Source organism: Triturus cristatus, chromosome 2_1 (genome assembly GCF_964204655.1).
Source record: "Triturus cristatus chromosome 2_1, aTriCri1.1, whole genome shotgun sequence".
Lineage (NCBI taxonomy): Eukaryota > Metazoa > Chordata > Amphibia > Caudata > Salamandridae > Triturus > Triturus cristatus.
This window is the reverse complement of record NC_140581.1, coordinates 992,067,680-992,088,436: the sequence shown is the minus strand read 5'-3', so window position 1 is coordinate 992,088,436 and position 20,757 is coordinate 992,067,680. Positions and strand designations below refer to the sequence as shown.

General features: G+C 47.2%; 1 protein-coding gene across 2 annotated transcripts in view; it reads left to right on the top strand.

Annotated features, from left to right (window-relative positions):
- The window catches only part of FOCAD (focadhesin), a 1,730,079-nt gene that overhangs the window by 516,348 nt on the left and 1,192,974 nt on the right, over positions 1 to 20,757 (top strand). For both annotated transcript variants that reach the window (XM_085634390.1, XM_085634400.1), the window contains exon 19: positions 10,828 to 10,878. In XM_085634390.1, coding sequence (XP_085490516.1) covers positions 10,828 to 10,878 — 51 coding nt within the window. The remainder of the gene's footprint in view (positions 1 to 10,827; positions 10,879 to 20,757) is intronic.

Here is a 20,757-nt window from a genome sequence, read left to right as displayed (position 1 = left end):
CGCGATTGGGTCAGCGGTAGATCCCTCTCCCTACCCCAACCGGAGCACGTAGTAGTGACGGATGCGTCCCTCCTGGGATGGGGGGGCCACATGGGGGAGGCGGAGATCAGAGGACTCTGGTCTCCGGCGGAGTCTCGGCTCCATATCAACCTTTTGGAGCTGAGAGCGATCCGACTTGCACTGAAGGCATTCCTTCCCGTTGTCCGGGGAAGTGTGGTGCAGGTGTTCACGGACAACACCACCGCCATGTGGTATTGCAACAAACAAGGCGGGGTGGGGTCGTGGACCCTTTGTCAGGAGGCTCTGCGCCTCTGGACATGGCTGGAACATCAGGGCATCAGCCTGGTGGTTCAAAATCTGGCGGGCTCTCTGAACGCCAGAGCAGACGGACTCAGCCGCCGGTGCATGATGGATTACGAATGGCGTCTCAACTCGGACGTGGCGCAAGGCCTCTTTCGGCAGTGAGGAGAGCCTTGGTTAGATCTATTCGCCACCGAAGAGAACGCGCAATGTCAGCAATTCTGCGCGTTGGAGTTTCCAAGGCGGCACTCGCTCGGGGACGCCTTTCGTCGCGAGTGGAGTTGCGGTCTGTTGTACGCCTTTCCGCCTATACCACTTCTGCCCAGAGTGCTGAAGAAGATCAGGCGCGACCGGGCCCCATTCATCTTGGTGGCTCCGGATTGGGCACGAGGGTACTGGTATCCCGAGCTACTCAGTCTGTCAATCGATCCCCCGATACGACTGCCTCTTCAGGAGGACCTTCTGTCACAGCAGCAAGGGACGGTCCTCCACCCGAACCTGTCCAGTCTCCACCTCCATGCGTGGAGATTGAGCGCGACAGTTGATGCCATTTGACTTGCCTCCTGAAGTCTGCGATGTGATTCTGGCAGCCAGGCGTCCCTCCACAAAATCGGTATACGCCTGCCGGTGGAACAAATTTGTGGCATGGTGCACAGCAAAGGCTGTGGATCCCCTTCCGCCCCTCTTTCTGAGGTTCTCCTCTTTCTTCTTTCCATGGCCCAGCAGGGCTCTGCTCTGGGCACTCTTAAAGGTTATCTTTCAGCTATTTCTGCTTTCTTACGGCTCCTGATCAGCCTTCTCTTTTCAAATCCCCTGTTGTTTCTCGCTTCTTCAAAGGCATTACTCACATGTTTCCTCCTGTCCCTTTCGTAATGCCTCAGTGGGATTTGAACCTGGTCTTGACATATCTGATGTGCGCTCCCTTTGAGCCTCTTCATAATTGTCCCCTTCGTCTTCTGACTCTTAAGACTGCTTTCCTGGTTGCCATCACCTCGGCTAGACGGGTGAGTGAGCTCCAGGCTCTCTCTTCTAAGCCTCCTTTTCTTTCTGTCCATCCGGACAATGTTGTTCTCCGGACTTGTCCTTCCTTTCTTCCTAAAGTGGTGACTGCCTTTCACATCGGGAAGTCTGTCACGTTGCCCACCTTCTTTCCGCCTCCGCATCCTTCCAAGGAGAAAGAGAGGCTCCACCGTCTGGACCCAAAACGGGCGCTGTCCTTTTATTTGGACCGCACGAAACAGTTCCGGGTGGACGACCAACTCTTTGTGGGCTACGTGGGTGCTAAGAAGGGGCGGGCGGTACACAAGCGAACCATCTCGCGGTGGGTCATATTGTGTATAAAGGCTTGTTACTCCTTGGCTAAAAAGGAGCCTCCTGTGAGGCTGAGGGCCCATTCCACCCGGGCCACAGCGGCGACCACTGCCCTGGGCCGGGGAGTCCCCTTGCAGGACATCTGTCAGGCAGCAACGTGGGCCTCGCTGCACACGTTTGCCAAGCATTATTGCCTGGACAGCCAAGTCCGGAGGGACGGCTTCTTTGGCCGTTCTGTTCTCCAGGACTTTCTGGTGTGATCTTGGTTCGTAGACCCACCACCGGGGTTGGTATTGCTGGGGTATCTATTCTAAGGTGAGGAATCTAACTAACGTGCTTCTTTCAGATGAACAAGTTACTTACCTTCGGTAAATATGTATCTGTAAGAAACATTAGTTAGTTGGATTCCTCACCGACCTACCCATCCTCCCCGTTCTGCGAACCGACATCTAGGGTTAAGGTTATCCTTTTCAGGGCCCTAGACTTTTTGGCACCAGTGTCGGTCTCTTGCATGGCTCTGCATTCCTGGCGAGGAAAGCTATGTACAAGAACTGACGTCAGCGCGCAAGGGCGGCTTCTAAGTACTCCGACGACGTCATTCCGGCGCACGACGCCGACGACGGATGCGGAGCCGCAGACGACGCCTAGCGACGCGCAAGGGGTATTGCTGATGAAAAATCTTTCCTGATCCAGCCTGACACCTGGGGATATTCTAAGGTGAGGAATCTAACTAACTAATGTTTCTTACAGATACATCGTTACCGAAGGTAAGTAACTTGTTCTTCTACATAAGCCTTCTTCAGAATCGCGCCTTTTTCAATAATGTTTTTTTGCGCCCAGAAGGACCGACCATTTGCTTTGTTAAAAGTAGCCATGCCCTGACCTATATTCCCCGGATCCAATATGGGTAGATCAAAAGCCACTGTCATACCCCCTATGCTATGGTCGCTCCATATTGACGGGATGACAAAGAGATAATCGCAAGCCCAAAACATTTGATAGGAGATAATCAGGTAGTCTAAAAGGCTCTGAATGTGTTGGGAGTGAAAAGTGAAATGTGCTATTTTGTCAGCAGGCACTCTCCCATTTAGAATAGCAATTTCTAGACTTCTTATGCTATCAAGCAGGAGGAATCCCCGTTTGTCTGTTTTTACTTTATTTGGTAATAAAATCTAGGGGATATTCCAAATTTTCTCTTTGTCAATATTGGCATAAATCCCAGAAGCAGAGTTTGCAATTTTGGCATTTAGGTCCCCCACTATTGTCACTAGGGGGCATTCTTCTCTAATAGCTATATCCTGAATAAAAAAAAAAGTACTAAAAAAATAATCAAAATTTCTCCCAGGAGGGATATACAAGTTTGCCACAAGGAAGGAAGTGGACCTGCCAGAATCTCCCAAACATGCCAACTTCACACATATACAAAGGTTTGAAGGGTGGCTGAAAACCTTCTGGTTCCAATTAATGGAGTTTTTAAGCAAAATGGAGACCCCAACACTAGTGTGTCCCCTTTCAGAGTACTTGGCATAGCAGGAATAAACAAAATAGCCATAGCATTCAAACTCTTTGCAGGACCACGTTTCTTGTAAGCATATGATTAAAGGGTTCATAGTTTCCAAGGAATTCAATTTTGCTTCATTTGGTCCCAGACTGGCCATATTCCAGGAAAAAAGTAGCCCGCCCAGGCTACTTCAACTGAGCACTCCTTACTACTTCCGGATGAGTGGTATTCAGGGCTCTTGCAACCCAGTTCCACTGTGCAGATTCGTCTTCTATGTCTGGGGTTTGAGTGGCAACTGCCACACCAGACACAAAATGTATTGAGCGTCTCCTCCTGTCCACGGAGACCACTATATCTTTGGTAACATCCACAGAATACTCAGCATCAGGGCCCAACGCATCAAGCACCACTGAATTAATAGCCCTAGGAGCTTTCAGATGATGAATTTTAGAACCCTCTGTTTGATATTAATCTTATTCTATAACGGATGTTATGTCGAGCCCTCGTTTAAAAAAATGCTCACAATTCTGCAGAACCAGAATGGCCACTATCAAGGAGCCAAAAGTGACCCTAGAATAAGGAAGAGTGTGGTGTACATTGATCATCACGTTTAGAATATCCTTACTTGCTATCAGCTTTAATGCCTCTAGTTCCGAGAATAAGCTAAGAATGAATCCTCTGTTTACTGGAGTGTATTCATTATCAAATAGCCAGGTAAAATCCACAGTAGGAGATAAACCGGTCTTTACCCCGGAGCGTCCCTCCAGGGGATCCATAAAGGGACCCTATCGGTGAAGCGGCTTGTGTACCACCATGTGGTTGAATGTTCAAGTATGAGACAATATTGGAAGTTGGTGCCTCAATGTTTCTATTGGACGGAGATGTGGTCCCTGTAGGGGTTCTACTCAGCCCAGCCTGCGTGATCATTGGAAATTGGGGCCCTCCTTCTAGGTTACCATCCACCCTGGAATCAATGACCCCAGGTCCTGTCTGTAACGAGGGAACCCCATATCCAATTTGCATTTCCCCTACCTATGGATCAGCTATCTCGTTAGTCAAGGAGGAATGGGTTGCCTGGAGGGACTGCAACAACCGGGTTGTTGGGGGTGCTACCGGTCCAGAGTCCCCTAATCTCCCAGCTTGTACCATGGGCGCTCTGGGGGGTTCTTTTAGGTTGCCATCTGCTAACGGCGACTTGGGGCCTCCCTTCTCCATTATTAAATGAGTACTCTGGCTTTCCAGCATCCGGGAAAAATGCAATTTGGACGCTTTTCGTTTAGAAAATCGTCTCGTTTTTTAAAGTTTCTTTTTCATGTTTTCCACCTTATGATTTATTACGGGGCTATCCCTCTTACCTACTTTCAGTCCTCCCTTCCCTGGCAGTATAGGGGAGTGTACCTGAGTGGTGGGAGAGATTAAGGCCTCCCCCTCTCCTCCCACCCTCCCTACCTGCTTGATTTGCTCGGTATGGCCCCTGGTTTTCTCAACTTCTCCGCCCCCCCCCCATTCTACCCTTCTTAAACAGCGGGAAGATTTTCAAGGTAGACTTCTCCGGAGTGGGGCTCAGTTCGGCCTCCTTGAATAGTGTGCTTAAACAAAACTCTTCCTTTTCGAGATTACACAAAGGAACTATGGGGGGCACCAGGAAGAGAGGAATTCCTGCCTGTTCGAAGGTGTCTCTCGACTCTCCAGAGGGAACGTATAGTAATGGCCTGTCATTTGGACGTTCTCCAAACTGGGGGTGAATTGTAGAGATGGGTTTAGTGGTGTCAGACTTATTTACCTTTTGCACTTCAAATAGCATTACAGAAATCATTTCTAGTAGGTGGTCGGAACTCTATAGATTTCTCTAATAAAGACAGTATAGAATGTAAGATTTTTTCAATACTAACAAGATATTCTGAAGGCACACTGTCCCTTCCATTTCCCCATTTCGGTTGTGAGCCAGGCAGAAATACATCATGGGCAGACTCCATAGAAGTACCAATCAAATGACTTGTGCTACAGTATAAAAGAGGCATAGAAAACGTCTAGGAGAGGAGCTTACAATTGGAGTGTTTTTTCCTTGAGTCCGCTCATTAACTGGTCATCCTTATGCATAAAGTCAAGATTGCCTCCCCAGTCCCTTATTTGAGCTCCTATATCGATGTCCGGAAGTGTAAAGTCTTCCCCTGGCATTGGCTCTTCACATAGCTTTGCCTTCTCCACCATGGAAGTATCGCCTAGGAGATCATCCAGGCCGCGGTCCTCGCATGATCCCTTATGAGTGTCTCCCCGAGCTGGTGAAACAACCGGTATAGCCTCAGTCATACAGTCTTTCCTTGGCTGCTTAGACTGCTTTGTCCTATTTAATGAGGTGATTGGCTGACTCTGCTGGATGACAAGAGCATCGGAGTCCAAAAGTGCACAGGGGGGTGCATCAAGCGGTTGCTCACTGAGACCACCCTCCACTCTTACTGAGATCTGAGCCCAGGCCCGGGTCCCTTTACAAGACTGCACCTGGCACCCAGCAAGACTATCATGGATTCCCTGTGCTTCCGCGAGAGGCAACGAAGAAGACGTTGCCGGATGGAAATTGAAGTTCTGCCTTCGTGGACCACTGCTGCCACCTCAGGAGCAATCCGGGGCATCTTTCTGAAAAAGCCAGTTAAAACAGGGTGAGATTTGTAGCAGAGATGCTGTAGTTGTCTAGTGCCGCTAAACGATCTTCTTAATTTATGAGGTTGACTTGGTGATGAGGAGAGCACAAGACCTGAGTGCAATTTTCTGGAGGTCATCTCGCTCTAGTTTACGGGCTTGCGTGCCTGCCTGACTCCTACCTCCACTCGCTTTATAGCTTAATTGGGATTACGTGCTTCAACTTTCCAGCCACAGCAAAACCCTTCACTCCCCTCTCCTCTGCTCCCCGCTCTCTGCTCTCCACTCTGCACTTGTCAATCTGCTGTCTTCCTCTTAGTTCATGAGATAGCCGCTCCATTTGGCAGGCCGCCGCTCTAGCGAAATCAGGCAGTGTCCCCTCTGCACTGCACTGGCCGGCGCCCAGATAATGCCAAGGAGATGGCACTTAGTAGAAGGCACACAGCTTACCACTCACCCCGGCTCGCTGCGACTTAGGCCTACCTGGCTGCACCCAGGCTGCACCCAGAGTGAGCAGCCGGCTGGGGTGCACCGGCTACTTTCCAAAGATAAGGGCAGCCGTGCCGCAGTGCAGAGGAGTGGCGAAGGCGGTAGCGGTGACGGTAGACTGAAGCGCTAGTGCGCTGAAAAAAGAGGCTGCATTAAACAGCTTATGTCAGTTTGCGTCTGGCGATGTGAGGCTGTAAGGCTGAGTAAAGGCTGAGTGGAGCCTGCAGCCTGTAGCCTGATCTGGGTGTCGATGTTAAAAGGCTGGTGGTGGTGATGGTGGTGGTAGAAACTTGTAAGCCCAGATGTGAGCTCAATTTTGCGGGAGGTAGGCGAAAAGCAGGCTCGCACCAGGCGGGATGGCAGAAGATGAGTGGCGGGTTTGCGGCGGTCGGTGGTGGCTGCCGTGGTGACTGCAGCGGTTAGTGTGCCCGCAGTGTGGGTGTAATGAAAGGCCCAGGGTGAAGTGCCGGGAACAAGGGCAGGGGAAAGAGAGACCTGAGAGCAGGGCACACTGGGGCACCGCAAGCCGCACCCAACCTAGTTGGGCTGCTTCCGCGGGCTCATCTGGGCACTTCACTCTGCGGCCTCCACTAAAGGCAGCCGTGCTCTCACTCTCTCCGCAATATCCCCAAAAAAGTGCACCCAGTTGTGACTTATGTTTATAGGCATATGGCTGATGTAGTATTTGTGCAGGAGATTCCCTTAAATCTGAGAAGGCAACAACTTCTTGCTTCTTGTTGTGTTGAAATAAGATTTTTTCATCCTGTAACTTTTGCTACAGGGAGTGGAAGGTAGCCATTTTAGTTTGTCACAAACTCAACTACAAGCCTGTCATTGTCTATAAAAGCAATAAGGATAGGTCACAAATTGTGCTGGGAAAATATTTTATCTACATTTTATGCTTCTCAACACATTTTCCCAATTGTGACTCCTCAAGGGTCTCTATAATTCTATGCGTAGGTGTCCAGAACTGGGAGCATGAAATATAATATGGGGTAGACTTTAATGTAACCATGGACCCAGATTTGGATACGTCGAACCCCAATATTGGAAGATCACATATAGCAACAAGGACAGTCGCCCAGATCATGGCAACACTGCAAATAAGTGATATGTGGAGTATCCGAACTAGTGGAAAACTGAGTTCATGGAAATTAAGTGAAAGCCTTACACCTCTGCTGTTCACTGGTACATTGGAAGACATTAAATCAGTGCTGCAGGACTGATTACAGAATGAGGTGGTGGGTATTATACTGGCTCTCACATAGAACTTGAGAAGCTCTTCATAAGGACACGTCTCTACATATGGCATTCTTCATGTTGACCTGGTAAAGGCTAAGAGAGCGATCATACTTTAAGGAGCAGCAGGTAGATTGTATATTCACTGGATTGGAGCAACAATACACACATTCTATGATCGGAGTTGATTTTCTGCAGCTCCTAATGAGACAGGAGCTGCAGAAAATCTATAAGGATTTATACTTGAAGGGACTTGAGTCCCCCCTATTATTCCCAGGTAGCCTGAGAGTGAAACGGGAGGAGAAGTCAGTTTTCTTTTCACAACCAGAGGCAACCCAGTGGTTTCTTAATTCTTGCACGAAAATTGAATTATTTAATGTGACCTATCTTGCTGTGCAGTGTTTGTTTCTGAGGGTCACTGATTAGCCTGACATCTTACTCCTTATTTTAGGGACTTCTTAACAAATTGTCTTTGATTATGGGATGCTATAGCTGTACCCATTTTGGCCCTAATCCAATATATATAGATATAATGTTTAACTTGTTTATTATTATTCTCTCCTGTTTTATTGACTGAATAAGCCATTTCCTATTGGGCACTCTGTTGCAGGAATGCTTTGATTTTATCTTCCTTCCTGCGTGGTGAACTTTATAAATTATATTCTTATGAAACCAAGTATGAAATTTTTAATATAGATTGTCATGAAAGAATATTTTTTATTATGAAGATGTTTGTAAGGCATTTTAAGCTGTTACAATAAAACTAACTAATATGCGTACATTGTAGCCCAGTTATAATGCTTGTGGGGAATGTGTTGCTTTTACTATTCATAATAAGTCAGTGACTGTTTCTATGTTAACCTGGTCTTACTCAATAAAGTTTATTGAATTCTTTCTAGGCTAATTTGAAAGAATGGTTGTCTCTGGCATAAATCTTACATACCTGTTTTCATCTCTTTATCAGCTGGTGAAGTAATACAAATACAGTCTCCTCTCAGACTGTTGCCTGTTAAATGTGTTTTTCATTCCAGTCTCCTGACAAACATCAACCACTTGGCACCTGAGCCCTACATTGGTTTTAGGGTTTTCTTGTAGGTTTAGTCTACTGTGGGTTGCAAAGCTATATAAGCTATTTAGGTAAATGTAAGGAAAGGACTCCGTACAGTAGTACGTTGTTTAACTAGCAAATATGCAACCCACAATGGAATACCACAGCGACATTTTCAGTCTCACTGTGTTATAAATGTATTTTGAAATATTTATAGATGAAGAAACACTCTGAGTATAAAGATCTTTCATTACTCTCTGACTGGTAACATTGGAGAAGATGATGGAGTTCAAAATTATAACATTGTGTGTGTGTGTATACTTTCCCTTTCTGAGTTTCCCTCCAGATTACAAATGTATCAAACACAGGTTGTTGCAAGCAGTGCCCTCTCCTTAAAATGTGTCATTCATATAAACAAGGTTCTGGTGCTGGATCCATTTCACATTTGGCCTCAGGACTGACCCCTTAAGCTATACTTGATAATATTCCCCTACCTGGAAATCTGAAGGAGCCAGTTGTAAGAGAAGGAAAAGAAGACTGTCTCAGTTCACTTTGCTATTCTTGACCAGAATTCCAGATCACCTACTTCCAGTGTGATTCTTATGGCCTACATTGAGATAAAAGTAATAAAGGCCCTGCCTGTGCCCGTGAACTCTGGACTCTGGGTAGAGCAGACCCAACAAACTTTCGGTATGGGGACAGGGCGCTCTCAAGCATCCCTCCAAACAGCAGGACCGTTTTCACTGTCTTGAAAGAAACTGCAGTGAAATCAGTTGCCATTGAAACTAACAGCACAGACACCGCTGAAGTTGGGTGTCTCATCCCGGAGCTGACCGGGCTTCAGGGATTCACAGGAGGACAGACTTTGGGTGTATCAATGCTGGAAAACATCCAGTCTAACAAAATAATGAGATAAATGTATTAACTACAGTAAGAATTTGGATTGTTAAAATCCCATTTGTTCTGCTGTCTCCAACTCAGACATGTAACCATGCCATAGTTAAACATTATGGATGTAATTCCAGAATATTGCCCCATAGCAGCCACCACCCCATTGCTTAACCAGAATAATTTACAGAACACTGGTAATCCACGTGTCAGAAACATGACCACTTTTGAGAGGTGACTGGGTGGAGCACCTGGGGTGTGCTGGAGGATAGTGAGTGGGCCTGGGCCATTATGTCACCAAAGGAAATTGCCATTGTAGAATGGTTTTAGCGTATACAGCTCAAATTTCTACACTGTGATTATTGGACCTGGCAGTGATTATAGAAAATGGGTGGGAAGTCAAAGCCTGCATGTCTGCGGTGTATTGAAATCAACGGCGACACTTGATGTGGGGATTTAGAATAGTAAAACAATACTGGCATAAGGTGGCAGATGTTCTTTCAGAGGTAATGCTAGTTAAGGAGGTCCCTTCTTAAATGCCAGGCGCCTAAAGGCACACAGATATTCTAAATGTGTTATCAGTCTTGGTCTATTGGTTGCTAAAAGGGACATAGCGCAGATGTGGGGAGCGTCCAGCGGACAGAGTATAGTTAAGTGGAAAGGAGTTCCAGATCGATGCAAAATCCTGGAGCAACTGGTATACAAGGTTTGTGACTGCCCACAGAAACGTAAATGGATATGGACTAGTCGGCAAGATTATTATAGTGTGTTGGAGCCCGTGGTCATTAATCCCTAATTATCTGTGAGAAGTTAACTCTCATGCAAGTATCTTTTGTGTCATCATTCGCTGCTGCACACCCTAGATAATTACATAATTGCATTATATTGCATTTCATTTGGTATTTTGACAAAAATGCAAATAAAGATTACTATAAAAAAAGAAGCAGTGAATGTTGTTGCATCTGTGACACATATGGTATTTCAGACTAATTGAATGTTTCTTGCTTATCAAAACAAATTGCCAAATTGGTAAGTTAAACAAAAGTAATGCATTTGTTTATCTGTAAATTGGGATATACGCTGTTTTTTTCAAATTGTGAATGGATAATCGGCTAACTAAAGCTTTTGCACTTGTAGAGCGTGGGCATTGACAAACGTGATCTTACTTAAAATGATGTTATAAAGAAAAACTATAATGGCTGACGCAGATTTCAGAATCAGTGTTTAGATTCACCTGTGACAACATTCGGGAAGTTGAGTTGAGCCAAGAGGAAATTGTACCACTGGTATTTCTGAATCAGTGCCTAAGTCTTTGAAAACTAGTGTTAACTTTGGTATACTGGTCATATTCATTTGTAGCTGAAAAATATACTTACATATATACTAACGGTCTTGAATTTAAATTATTTTTCAGAAATTTAAAGTCCATATTGTCAGCTTATTATGGAGCCACACTCGGAGTTCGGTAAGAACATCATAAATGCTCTTGATAACAAGATCTCTTGCATTTTCTGAGGGTACAATATATTATTTGCTTTCTTGCTTTTACTATACCCCACTGTTGCTGAGTTGAAACCAAAGAAGCTGGTTTGTCTGTTAAGTAATTACAATTATACGAATGGTTTTGGGTAGACTTGGCTTGAGGGTGACTTTTACTTGTATACACGGGTGTAGATATTAATAGTGCATCAGGAGCAGTGGCACAGAGGACTGGGGGTTGGAGGAGCCCACTGCACCACAATGCAAGCTTTTTATTTTACCTACCAATCGAGGTAATGGGGGCCCCATTTTCCTTGCTGTTGCGAACCATAACTTGCGCACCGCCATGCACTGCTTATGACCTCACATAGTACTTCACTCTCTTGCACATGACAGGTGTGCATAGTGGGGTGTGTTTATGGGCTGGTCTCTCCTTTGAGACCTCGCTCTCAGATGACGGGTGTGTGTAGTAGGGTGCATGCATGGACTGCCTCTCCTTTAAGATCTCTCTCTCAAGGGACGGCTGTGCGTAGATGGGTGTGTGGATGGACTGGCCTCTCCTTTCAGACCTGTCTAACAGATGTTGGGTGTGCGTGGTAGGGTTTGTGGTTGTACTAACCTCTCCTTTGAGACCGCTCTCTAAGATGACAGGTGTCCGTAGGGTGTGCGGAGGAACTTGCCTCTCCACCGAGACCCCTCTATTGTATGGCGGCTGTTCCTAATAGGGAGTGGGAAGAGTCTTAACTCTCTGCTCAGAACTCTTCCCAAGCTAATGGGCGTGAATAGTAGACTCTGATAAACACTATGTCCAGTAACACTCCTTCTTACAGTAACAAGTCTGCAAAGATCACCTACTCTTTCCTATTTTTCACGATCCCACGAAAGTCTTGTGAGATTATAACATTTAAAAAAACAATTATGCTTCTACTCATCACCGTGCTCATCTCTTACACACTTCCCCTCGATAAAAGGGGGCACAATATGCATTTCTACTAATAGACTGTATTGAGAACTCTCCTACTGCTTTTTATTATCCACGATCCCGCGAGAGTCCTGCGAGATCGTAATTTAAAAAAATATATATACATTTATTTTTATCACAGTAGCTATCCCTTAGAGATCTCCTCTCTAAATCTCTTAATTTCTCAAAAACTACTGAATGGATTTACACTTAATCACAAAAAGCACAATCTGCGTACCAACATCTAGCTTCCTGCCAAATTTGGTGTAATTCCATTCAGCAGTTTGTGTTGTAGCCTGTCTTAAAGTAGTCTATGGCAAATTCATGTGGATTTTGCATTTTGGGACTCCCGTTTTTACTTGACCCCTGATTGACAGCTCACCCCAAAGCTTTCCATGCACAAACTACTCAAAAAGTAACACTGTTTTGGGAAGTTTTGTGGAGATTCGTCAAATGGGGCCAAAGTAATTAGCTACACAAAAAAGCAATTTTCTGTAGGGATTTTAGACACGACTATAGACCAAACCGCTGGACTGAATTTCACCAAATTTGGCAGAAAGGTTGCTTCTGGTCCAGAAAGAGCCCTTTTTGTGAATTGGTGTAAATCTGTCCAGTAATGTTTGAGATATTAATGAAAATCCATATTTGTATGGATAGGGACGGGAAGTCTTCGCGAACCTTCCCGATCTCGTGCTGAGATCTGATTGCCTGCCAACACTTCAACCTGGAAGTGTTGGCAGCCATCTTGAGACTCTGCTTCAGCTGTGTCCCACACAAAACGTTTTACAAAAATAAAAGGGGGTGCTCTGGTCATGGGGTCCCAGAGGGACCCTGACAGAGGCAAAAAGCACTTTAAAAAACAAATAGCAGTGAACATGTAACAGAACCGCGATCTGCAGCAAAATAAAAAAAAATAAAAAGCACGTGATCCTGTGCCTGTTTTGAATAGAGACCCCGCCTGGAACAGGTCCTGTGGGCTTTTTAAAAAAAAGCAGGGGGGTGCATGGGGTACTCGCCTGAGGCGCTTTGAGCCCCTGGAACCACCACCTCCCTGGGGATATAGAAAAGCTAATGGAGGGGCTGCACTACCCTCCCCTCCCCCTAGCCCACTACCTCCCCGGAGCTAAATAACACCCACAAGTAAGTCCCCTACAGCGGGATTGCTGAGACCTCATAGGAGGCCCTGTCCCCTTTCTCAATCGCTATGCAAAGGGGCCTCCTGGTGCTCTACTGGTTGGGGGATGAAGTCCCCTTGACTGCTGAGGGTCATTGGGGGCCAAAAACCCCTGTTGTTGCAAGAAGTAAGTCCCCCCTCAGCAGGATTGCTGAGACTTCATTGGAGGGCCAGCCCCCTTTTTAATCCACTCTGCAAAGGATCCTTCTGGCGTACTACTGGTTGGGGGATGAAGTCCCCTTGGCTGCTGAGGGTCATTGGGGTCCAAGAACCCCTATTGTTGCCACAAGTAAGTCCCCCACAGCTGGATAGCTCATCCCTGTTGGAGGCCCTGGCCCCTTTCTCAACCACTCTTGAAAGGGGCCTTTTGGCGCACTGCTGGTTCGAGGATGAAGTCTAGTGGTGAGTGCTCCAGTAAACTCTGCTCCGCCGGCGCTTGGTGAAGTTTTGGCCAAACTCCGCATTCCACGTGAAGCACGGAATGGCAAAACTCTGCAAACTCCACCAGCTGAGCAGAGTTTAACGCCCACCTCTATCAGAGACTCACACACCCACTCACAGACAGAGTCACTTCCACTTCCAGACCCACTCATACTCTCTCACACCCATGTACAAACCTACTCAGACACTCGTACACCCACTGAGACACTCATGCACTCACTCACTCACACACTTAGTGTCAAAGGTTAGTGGTTACAGTTAGGAAATAACATTTTTTTAAACTTAAAAATTCACTTAAGAAAGCAAAGGTTATAGGGACATAATATTTAGGAGATAGAATTTTAAAAAACAGTAGAAATTCACTGAAAAAAACCAAAGGTTTCAGGGACCTTCTAGTTAGGAAATAGAATTTAAAAACCTTAAAAATTCACAGAAAAATCCAAAGGTTACAGGGACGTTATAGTTAGGAAATAGAATATAAAAAAACGTAGAAATTCACTGAATGGACTACATGGACATTAAAGTTAGTCTCAGATTTCACTCATACAAAACCAGTGAAACTCAGCAGTTATAGTTACCCGAGCTAACTATAACTTACGCCCCGCAATGCACTGCTTATGATCTCACATATTCCATCACTCATGACATGGTCAGTGACATCACTGATTAAATCATCCACAGAACCACTCACAAACTCACTTGCACCCCCATATAACCTCTCATACGCTCACTCACACACCCACTCATATACCCATTCACAGATCCACACCAGTACTTACACAACCACTCACTTATCCTGCTATACTGTTGTTAAGCGGTGGTAAAATGTGCAGAGTGGTAAATATAGCAATATCCAACAGGAAAAAATGAGGGGAAAATGACAAAATGTCATCCCTCACGCTAGTCTTCTACAATTCGTCCTTGAGGATATATTTGGCATAATGCTCCATTGGTCTTGATGTGTCTTATAGGTCTCGTTTTACCTAGGCAGGCCAGTATTTTACCAGCCTTCTCACCAGTATCGCAAGGGTGTTGCTCTGTTTTCGAAAAATGGGCCCTAGCATTTTCTGCCAGGGGTTAATAGTCCTGCTGTGTTGTCAATATTCACCTTTGCATGGTAACATTTTCACCCTTACTCAGGTCCTGTTCCATGAGGATCAGTTCCTTTTGCCTGACTTTTCTTATTCTTTCTTTTCTGTTACTGATTTCGAATGATCTCCTCAGCTCTGTCTTAAAAGCTTCCCCACAGGACTGTATTCAAGTACTCCAATGAAGCATTCGACAAAAAATAATACTCTGCAATCTCCATATGTTGTTTCACAGCCTTACGATCTTGAAGTCTCCATCCATCAAAATGCCATCATAAATGATCTACCTTGGTCACCCAGTGCCATATCCAACAGGGCATGGTTGTATATGTGAGAAGTTGGCCTGATATATGATGTCACTAATTCTAGTGTACACCTTTTCAGGGAGGCATTCAGTTTGGGTTTGAGCTGTGACTGTCACAGCTCTGCCAATCTCTACAGGGAAGTCTGTCTTTGCCTGGGCTGTGGCTACCACTGCCCTTCCAACCTTTTCAGGGAGGACATCTATTTGGACAGGGGTTGTGGCTGGCACAACCCCACTACCCTTTTGTGAAAGGCCTACCATTTTAGAATGGGTGTCTTGTTCAACTCCAGCCCAAGCTGAGAGTTCTAAGTCATTCCCCAGTAAGCAGTCTACAGGCAAGGTTGGGGACACTGCCACCCTTTTAGGGCCAGTGACACCTCCCCAGCTGAGACATACCTCTGCCATGGAATGACTGTTCTGTTTGCCATCAATGTTAGTTACCTGGTATGAGAAACCAGGCAAAAGCTGCTCAGAGGGAACTAGCCTATGGGCCACCATAGTGATGCTAGCTCCAGTGTCTCTGTAGGCCTCAGCTTTTCTACCATTGATGTAGGGCTCCTGTCTGTACCTACCCAAAGTGTTGGGACAGGCAGTGAAGTTGGCAAACCCCATGCCACCATCACAGACAAGAGTAGCTGCTGTAGGGGAATTGGCTAAGCCAGGGCCCCCCTGTGTTCCCCAAGAAAACCCCACCACATTTTTGGGGGCACTCCCACCACCTGGGGGATTACTGCTGACAGTAATAGGTGGTGTGACAGGAGTAGTTGGAGGAACAGTTTTGTTTTTAGCCTTTGGGCAACTGCTGTCAGTTTTCCAATGCCCAGGAGTTTTACACTCATGGCAGTAAGGCTTTTTAACTGTGGTAGAGGAGGGAGCTTGGGACCCACCACCCTGTGTGGAGTTTTGGGGCCCTGAGGAAGATTTCTCTTTTGTTTTATCCCCACCCTTCTCTTGAGGCTTGGTGGTATCTTTCTTTTGGTCACCACCCTGATTTTTAGGCCTAATCCTGGTCCTGACCCATTTATCTGCCCTCTTTCCCAATTCTTGGGGAGAGGTCAAATCTGAGTCTACCAGGTGTTGATGGAGAAGCCGGTTCTGACAATTACTAAGGATCTGCTCCCTCATAATCAAGTTGTACAATCCTGTATAGTCCTGCACCTTGCTGCCAGTTAACCAACCTTCCAAAGCCTTAGTGGCACAATCCACAAAATCAGACCAGTCCTGTGTCTGTGTCTTCTGGGTGTCTCTGAACAACAACCTATATTGCTCAGTGGTTAAGCCAAACCCATCTATCAGAGCACTCTTCAGGACTTTGTAATTGTTAGCATCCTCATCACTAACTGTGAGGAGCTTGTCTCTACCTTTGTCAGAAAAGGAGAGCCACAAGATAGCTGCCCACTGACTCTGGGGTACCTGCTGTACTTTGCAGGCCCTCTCCAAAGCAGTCATCCACTTGTGGATGTCATCCCCATTCTTGTATGGGGGGGACTATCTTGCTTAGGTTTCTATGGTCATAAGACCTATCCCTATCTCTAGGAATGTTGCTGCCACCAGTGGGTTCTGACCCACACAATTTCTGCTCTCTGGCCAGAGCAGGCTTCTCTTTGGCAAGGGCAAGTTCTTCCCTTTCAATCCTCAGTGTAGCTTCCTTCATCCTGGCCTCATGCTCTCTCCTCTGGGGGGAAGTCATCCCCCTATGGGATGAAGCATTGGAGCTTCTTGAGTGATAGGAGTGGAGAGAGTCCCCTGAGGGAGATCTACCCCTTCTATCTTTCTTTTTAAGATTACTTGGGGGCCTGTAAGGGAAGCTCCCATGCAAGCTCCCATGTAAGCTTAAGTTAGCCTGACTAAGTCTTCTGACTGGGGTCAGGCTACCTCTCTCTTCCTCTGAGGTCTCTTCTAACTCATCTGTATCAGTTAAGTCAGGGGTCTCTTCTGTGGAGGGGAGGCCCTTATTTACAGCTATGGCACCATACTTGGCAGCTCTTTCAGCATCATAGCCCTCCAGAATCTCCACTAGCTGTCTAAGGGTAGGGTTGGAACCCTGTTTTAATCTCCTGGAGGTACACAGTTGTCTCATCTCCTGGAAAGTGAATGCATCATATCTAGAGGGAATCTGTCCAGGATTCTCCTCTCCTGAGGGAGTATCAGTGTAATCTCCATTCAGGGACATGATTCTAGTGAGGGTGTGGTGTGTGCACCTACCTACACTAGTTGTATCTACTAAACCTCTCTAGTAGTTGTAGTCAGGGTGTGCTAGGCCCTTCAACCTACAACAACTAAGTCCAGTAGGACTTAAGTATTTATAATCTATGTTATATGTACCTAAACAATATCTGTGTGATCTTTCAATTTAGTATCTCAAGATTACAATGGTATTGCAACAGCAAGCTCAGATCCCAACCGCTGCTCACCAATGTGAGAAGTTGGCCTGATATATGATGTCACTAATTCTAGTGTACACCTTGTATCAGTCCAAACAACCCTTATGGTGATTGGTTGTAAAGTCAACCTTATAGACCAGCTATCCTAGTGGTAGCATGGACAAGAGCTGTCTTAGGCTAAACTCTGAATGGCATGTGAAGCCAGCTGTTATACCATATGTAATCCCTTGAATACCAAATGAAAGGACACCACAACAGATATATATATAAAATAAAGTGTATTTATTCTAGTCAAACCCTCAGCACTCTTTATGAGATTCGAGGTAAGTACAACACAGTCTTATTCAAGCATACATTAAGTCACACAGGTAAGTAATCCAGTTAGGCCCTAGGGGCCACGCAAACCATATACCAAGTAAGTGGTATAAGGACCACTGTCACGGAAATAAGATAGGCCTAGGCCTAGGGAATCGCTGGGGCTACACTATACTACCCAAGGTTAGGAAGTGGGAGGCCCACGGGATTCAGGTGCAGAGTGGAAATACTCACGCGTAATGCGTATAATCGATAGAAATAGTACAGTTCGGAAATAAGCAGTTTTAGGACACTTCTGGTATAGCTAGAAAGTCGAGACTCGGAAACTAGACCCTAGGATAGTCAATACCCTTGTGAGCACCGGAGTACCCAAGTTACCTAGCCCACGGGCTGCGGGTGCTTAGGTGTGAACTTGCGTCGGGTTTCGTCGTGGACTTCTATGGATGCCTGAAGGAAAGTTGCTGACAGGCAGTCAGTGAAGAGTGTCCGGTGGATCCCAAGGCCGGGATCAAGAAGGAAGGATACCTGCAAGCAGAAGGGACAGCGTCTGGGTCACTAGCCAGTGACCACGTGGAACCAGGAAGGAACCAGGCGATGTCGGGAGATTGCAGGTGAAGAGGTGAAGCTTGTCGCAGCAGCCACGGGTACCAGGAGACGTCGAGGACGACCAGGACCAAGAGGCGAGCTGTCCTACGAAGGCTCGTGCTGTCGGCGGCATCGAAGTCGAACTAGGACTCACCAAGCCTTGGCAAGCGGAACCCACGAAGAATGGAGGACTTGCTTCTGGTGCAGACCAGGAAGGTCTGGGGTGCTTCTCTTTTGCAGAGGAGCAGGAGCCAGTCTGGAGGAGCCAAACCAGCAGTGGAAATTCAAAGGTGTGTCGTCGCAAAGGCCGCTAGCCAACGGGCAAGCAACCGGACAGACGCGGCAAGCAGGAAAATGCAGAAGGGCCCCACGCAGGACTCGTGGAGTGTGGGGGGGCTGATCTTCGGTGCAGATGGTGCTTGGGGTTGGGGCTTCTCAATCCCCGGTGCACAACTTCGAGGGTGCCTCAGAAGCTGCGCTGGAAGATACTCGCCACTTTTCCCAGGTAGCCGGTCCCACGTCTCTCGTCGCCTCCACGGATCTCAGCTCGGCTGTGGATGTGGATCAGGGTCGGAGAAGTCTGAAAGTCAAGGCTCTGGTCAGGCTCTGCAGTCGGTCCCTCGTAGAACTTCAGCAAAGCAAAGGGTTAGTCTCTTGATGGTGCCTGTTCGCACAGGGTGACCACTCCTTGGCCACAAGGGAGATTCTTCAGTCTTCTTCTTTCGTCGAATGTCGAAGGTCCAGAGTTTCTGTTCAAGTTGCAGGTTCAGGATAATCTAATGTTCGAGGCATATGAGCTGCAGATTGTACACTTTTGCATAGATCGCCATCTGGTGTTGGGCCCGGATGTTTGCAGTTTGTTTTTCTTCTTGGACATTCTTTGGAAGTCACGAGTTCGGTGACTCCTCCTTCGGTCCGTACTGCGCATGGGCTTCGGCTCCATCCTCAGATTGTTTTTTTCCGCCATCGGGCTCGGATGTGATACTTCGTGCTCCGGCTTCGAACCTTTCCAGTTCGACCTTCAACGGAAAATCCTCGTCCATCGAGATTCTTAAGAGAAATCATCTTCTTCATCTCTCTCGGCGGCCTCCCTCGACTCCGGTCTCGGCCGATGGAAAGGACTCCCTTCAAAAAGTGCCCAAAATGTGGGTCTAAATTTCCCCACACCGACCTCCATCAGATGTGTAACCTCTGCCTCTCTTCAGAACACGAGGCTTGAGACTGCCCCGCCTGCAAGTCTTTTCGATCGAAAAAGACCATCCGGCATCGAAGAGCTTGACGCACCATGGCGCACTCATCGACTTCGGCTCCACCCGACATCTTCGGAGACGACACCGGAGCTTCGGGGCAGCAGCACACAGAGCAGGAGGAAGAACTCGTCAGCGCTTCCGAGGCCGACGACTCCGACCTGGAGGAGATAACACCGGCGCAGAGCGTCGTGAGTACTTTACCCCCTCCAACTCCCCTACCCACACCGAAAGAGACTCAGGTTACACCTTCGCCTCCGGGCCTAGGGAAAACCAAACATACAGCTTCTATCACCCCACCTTCGGGCCCGGTGTCGAAGCATCATAAGTCTCCCGGCGGCTCGGGCTCGAGCCAGCCTACTCCTGGTGCCGAAAAACACCGTTCGGCACTGAAGAAAACCACGCCCAGTTCGGCTCCGAAGTCATCGGGCTCGAAACATGCACTCTCGGTGCCGATAAAGCATAAGCATAAGTCCCTCGGCCGAAGACCGCCTCGGCAGCGAAGAAATCGGAGACTCCGAAAAAGCATGGCATGGAGAAACCATCGAAGCCCTCGGCTCCGAAAACATCGACACCGACAGACGATTCGGTGCCACAAGAACTATTTACGCCTGATCCTTATCAAAAAACTTTAACAAAGGATCTAAAGACTGGTCATTTAACTTTGTCTTCCAAAAAAAGACATTTACACAAGCCAGATCCTCCTCCACCGCCAAAACGGAAGGACTCTGCCACATCCCCCTTCAGAGTACCCTCTCCACCACCTCCTCCACCTCCTCCACCTCCCATATCTCCGCCACCTTTGCCTCACCGCTCTCCGACCCCATCTCCAGACCCTGATTATGGAGATCCAGATTATGACCCGGCAGACGCCCCAATAGACCCCACACCTCCAAGGACACCAGACCCATGGGAGGATTACCACAACCCCGATGTGCCAGATATGCCTCAGGATGACATTTATCCATCCAGGCCATCTCCTCCAGAGGACTCCCTGGGGTTCCACCACTTAATACAGCGGGCGGCACACTACCATGGGGTAGAATTACATAGCGAGCCAGTTGAGGACGATTTCCTGCTGGACACTTTTGATATACAAGATAAGGCCTCAGCAATATTGCCCATGCTAAAAGGGGTAACCAAACATGCTGCAGAGGTGTTCAAGGACCCAGTCAGAGCTAGGGTACTAAACCCCAGGATAGAGAAAAAATATAAGGCAGCCCCCACAGATCCTGCATATATTAAAGGACCTGCTCCCTTGGACTCTTTGGTGGTATCCACAGCTAGGAAGCGGTCTAACTCTCAATCCTCAGGGGAGGCTCCCCCACCAGATAAGGAGTCAAAGCTCTTAGATGCGTCTGGTAAA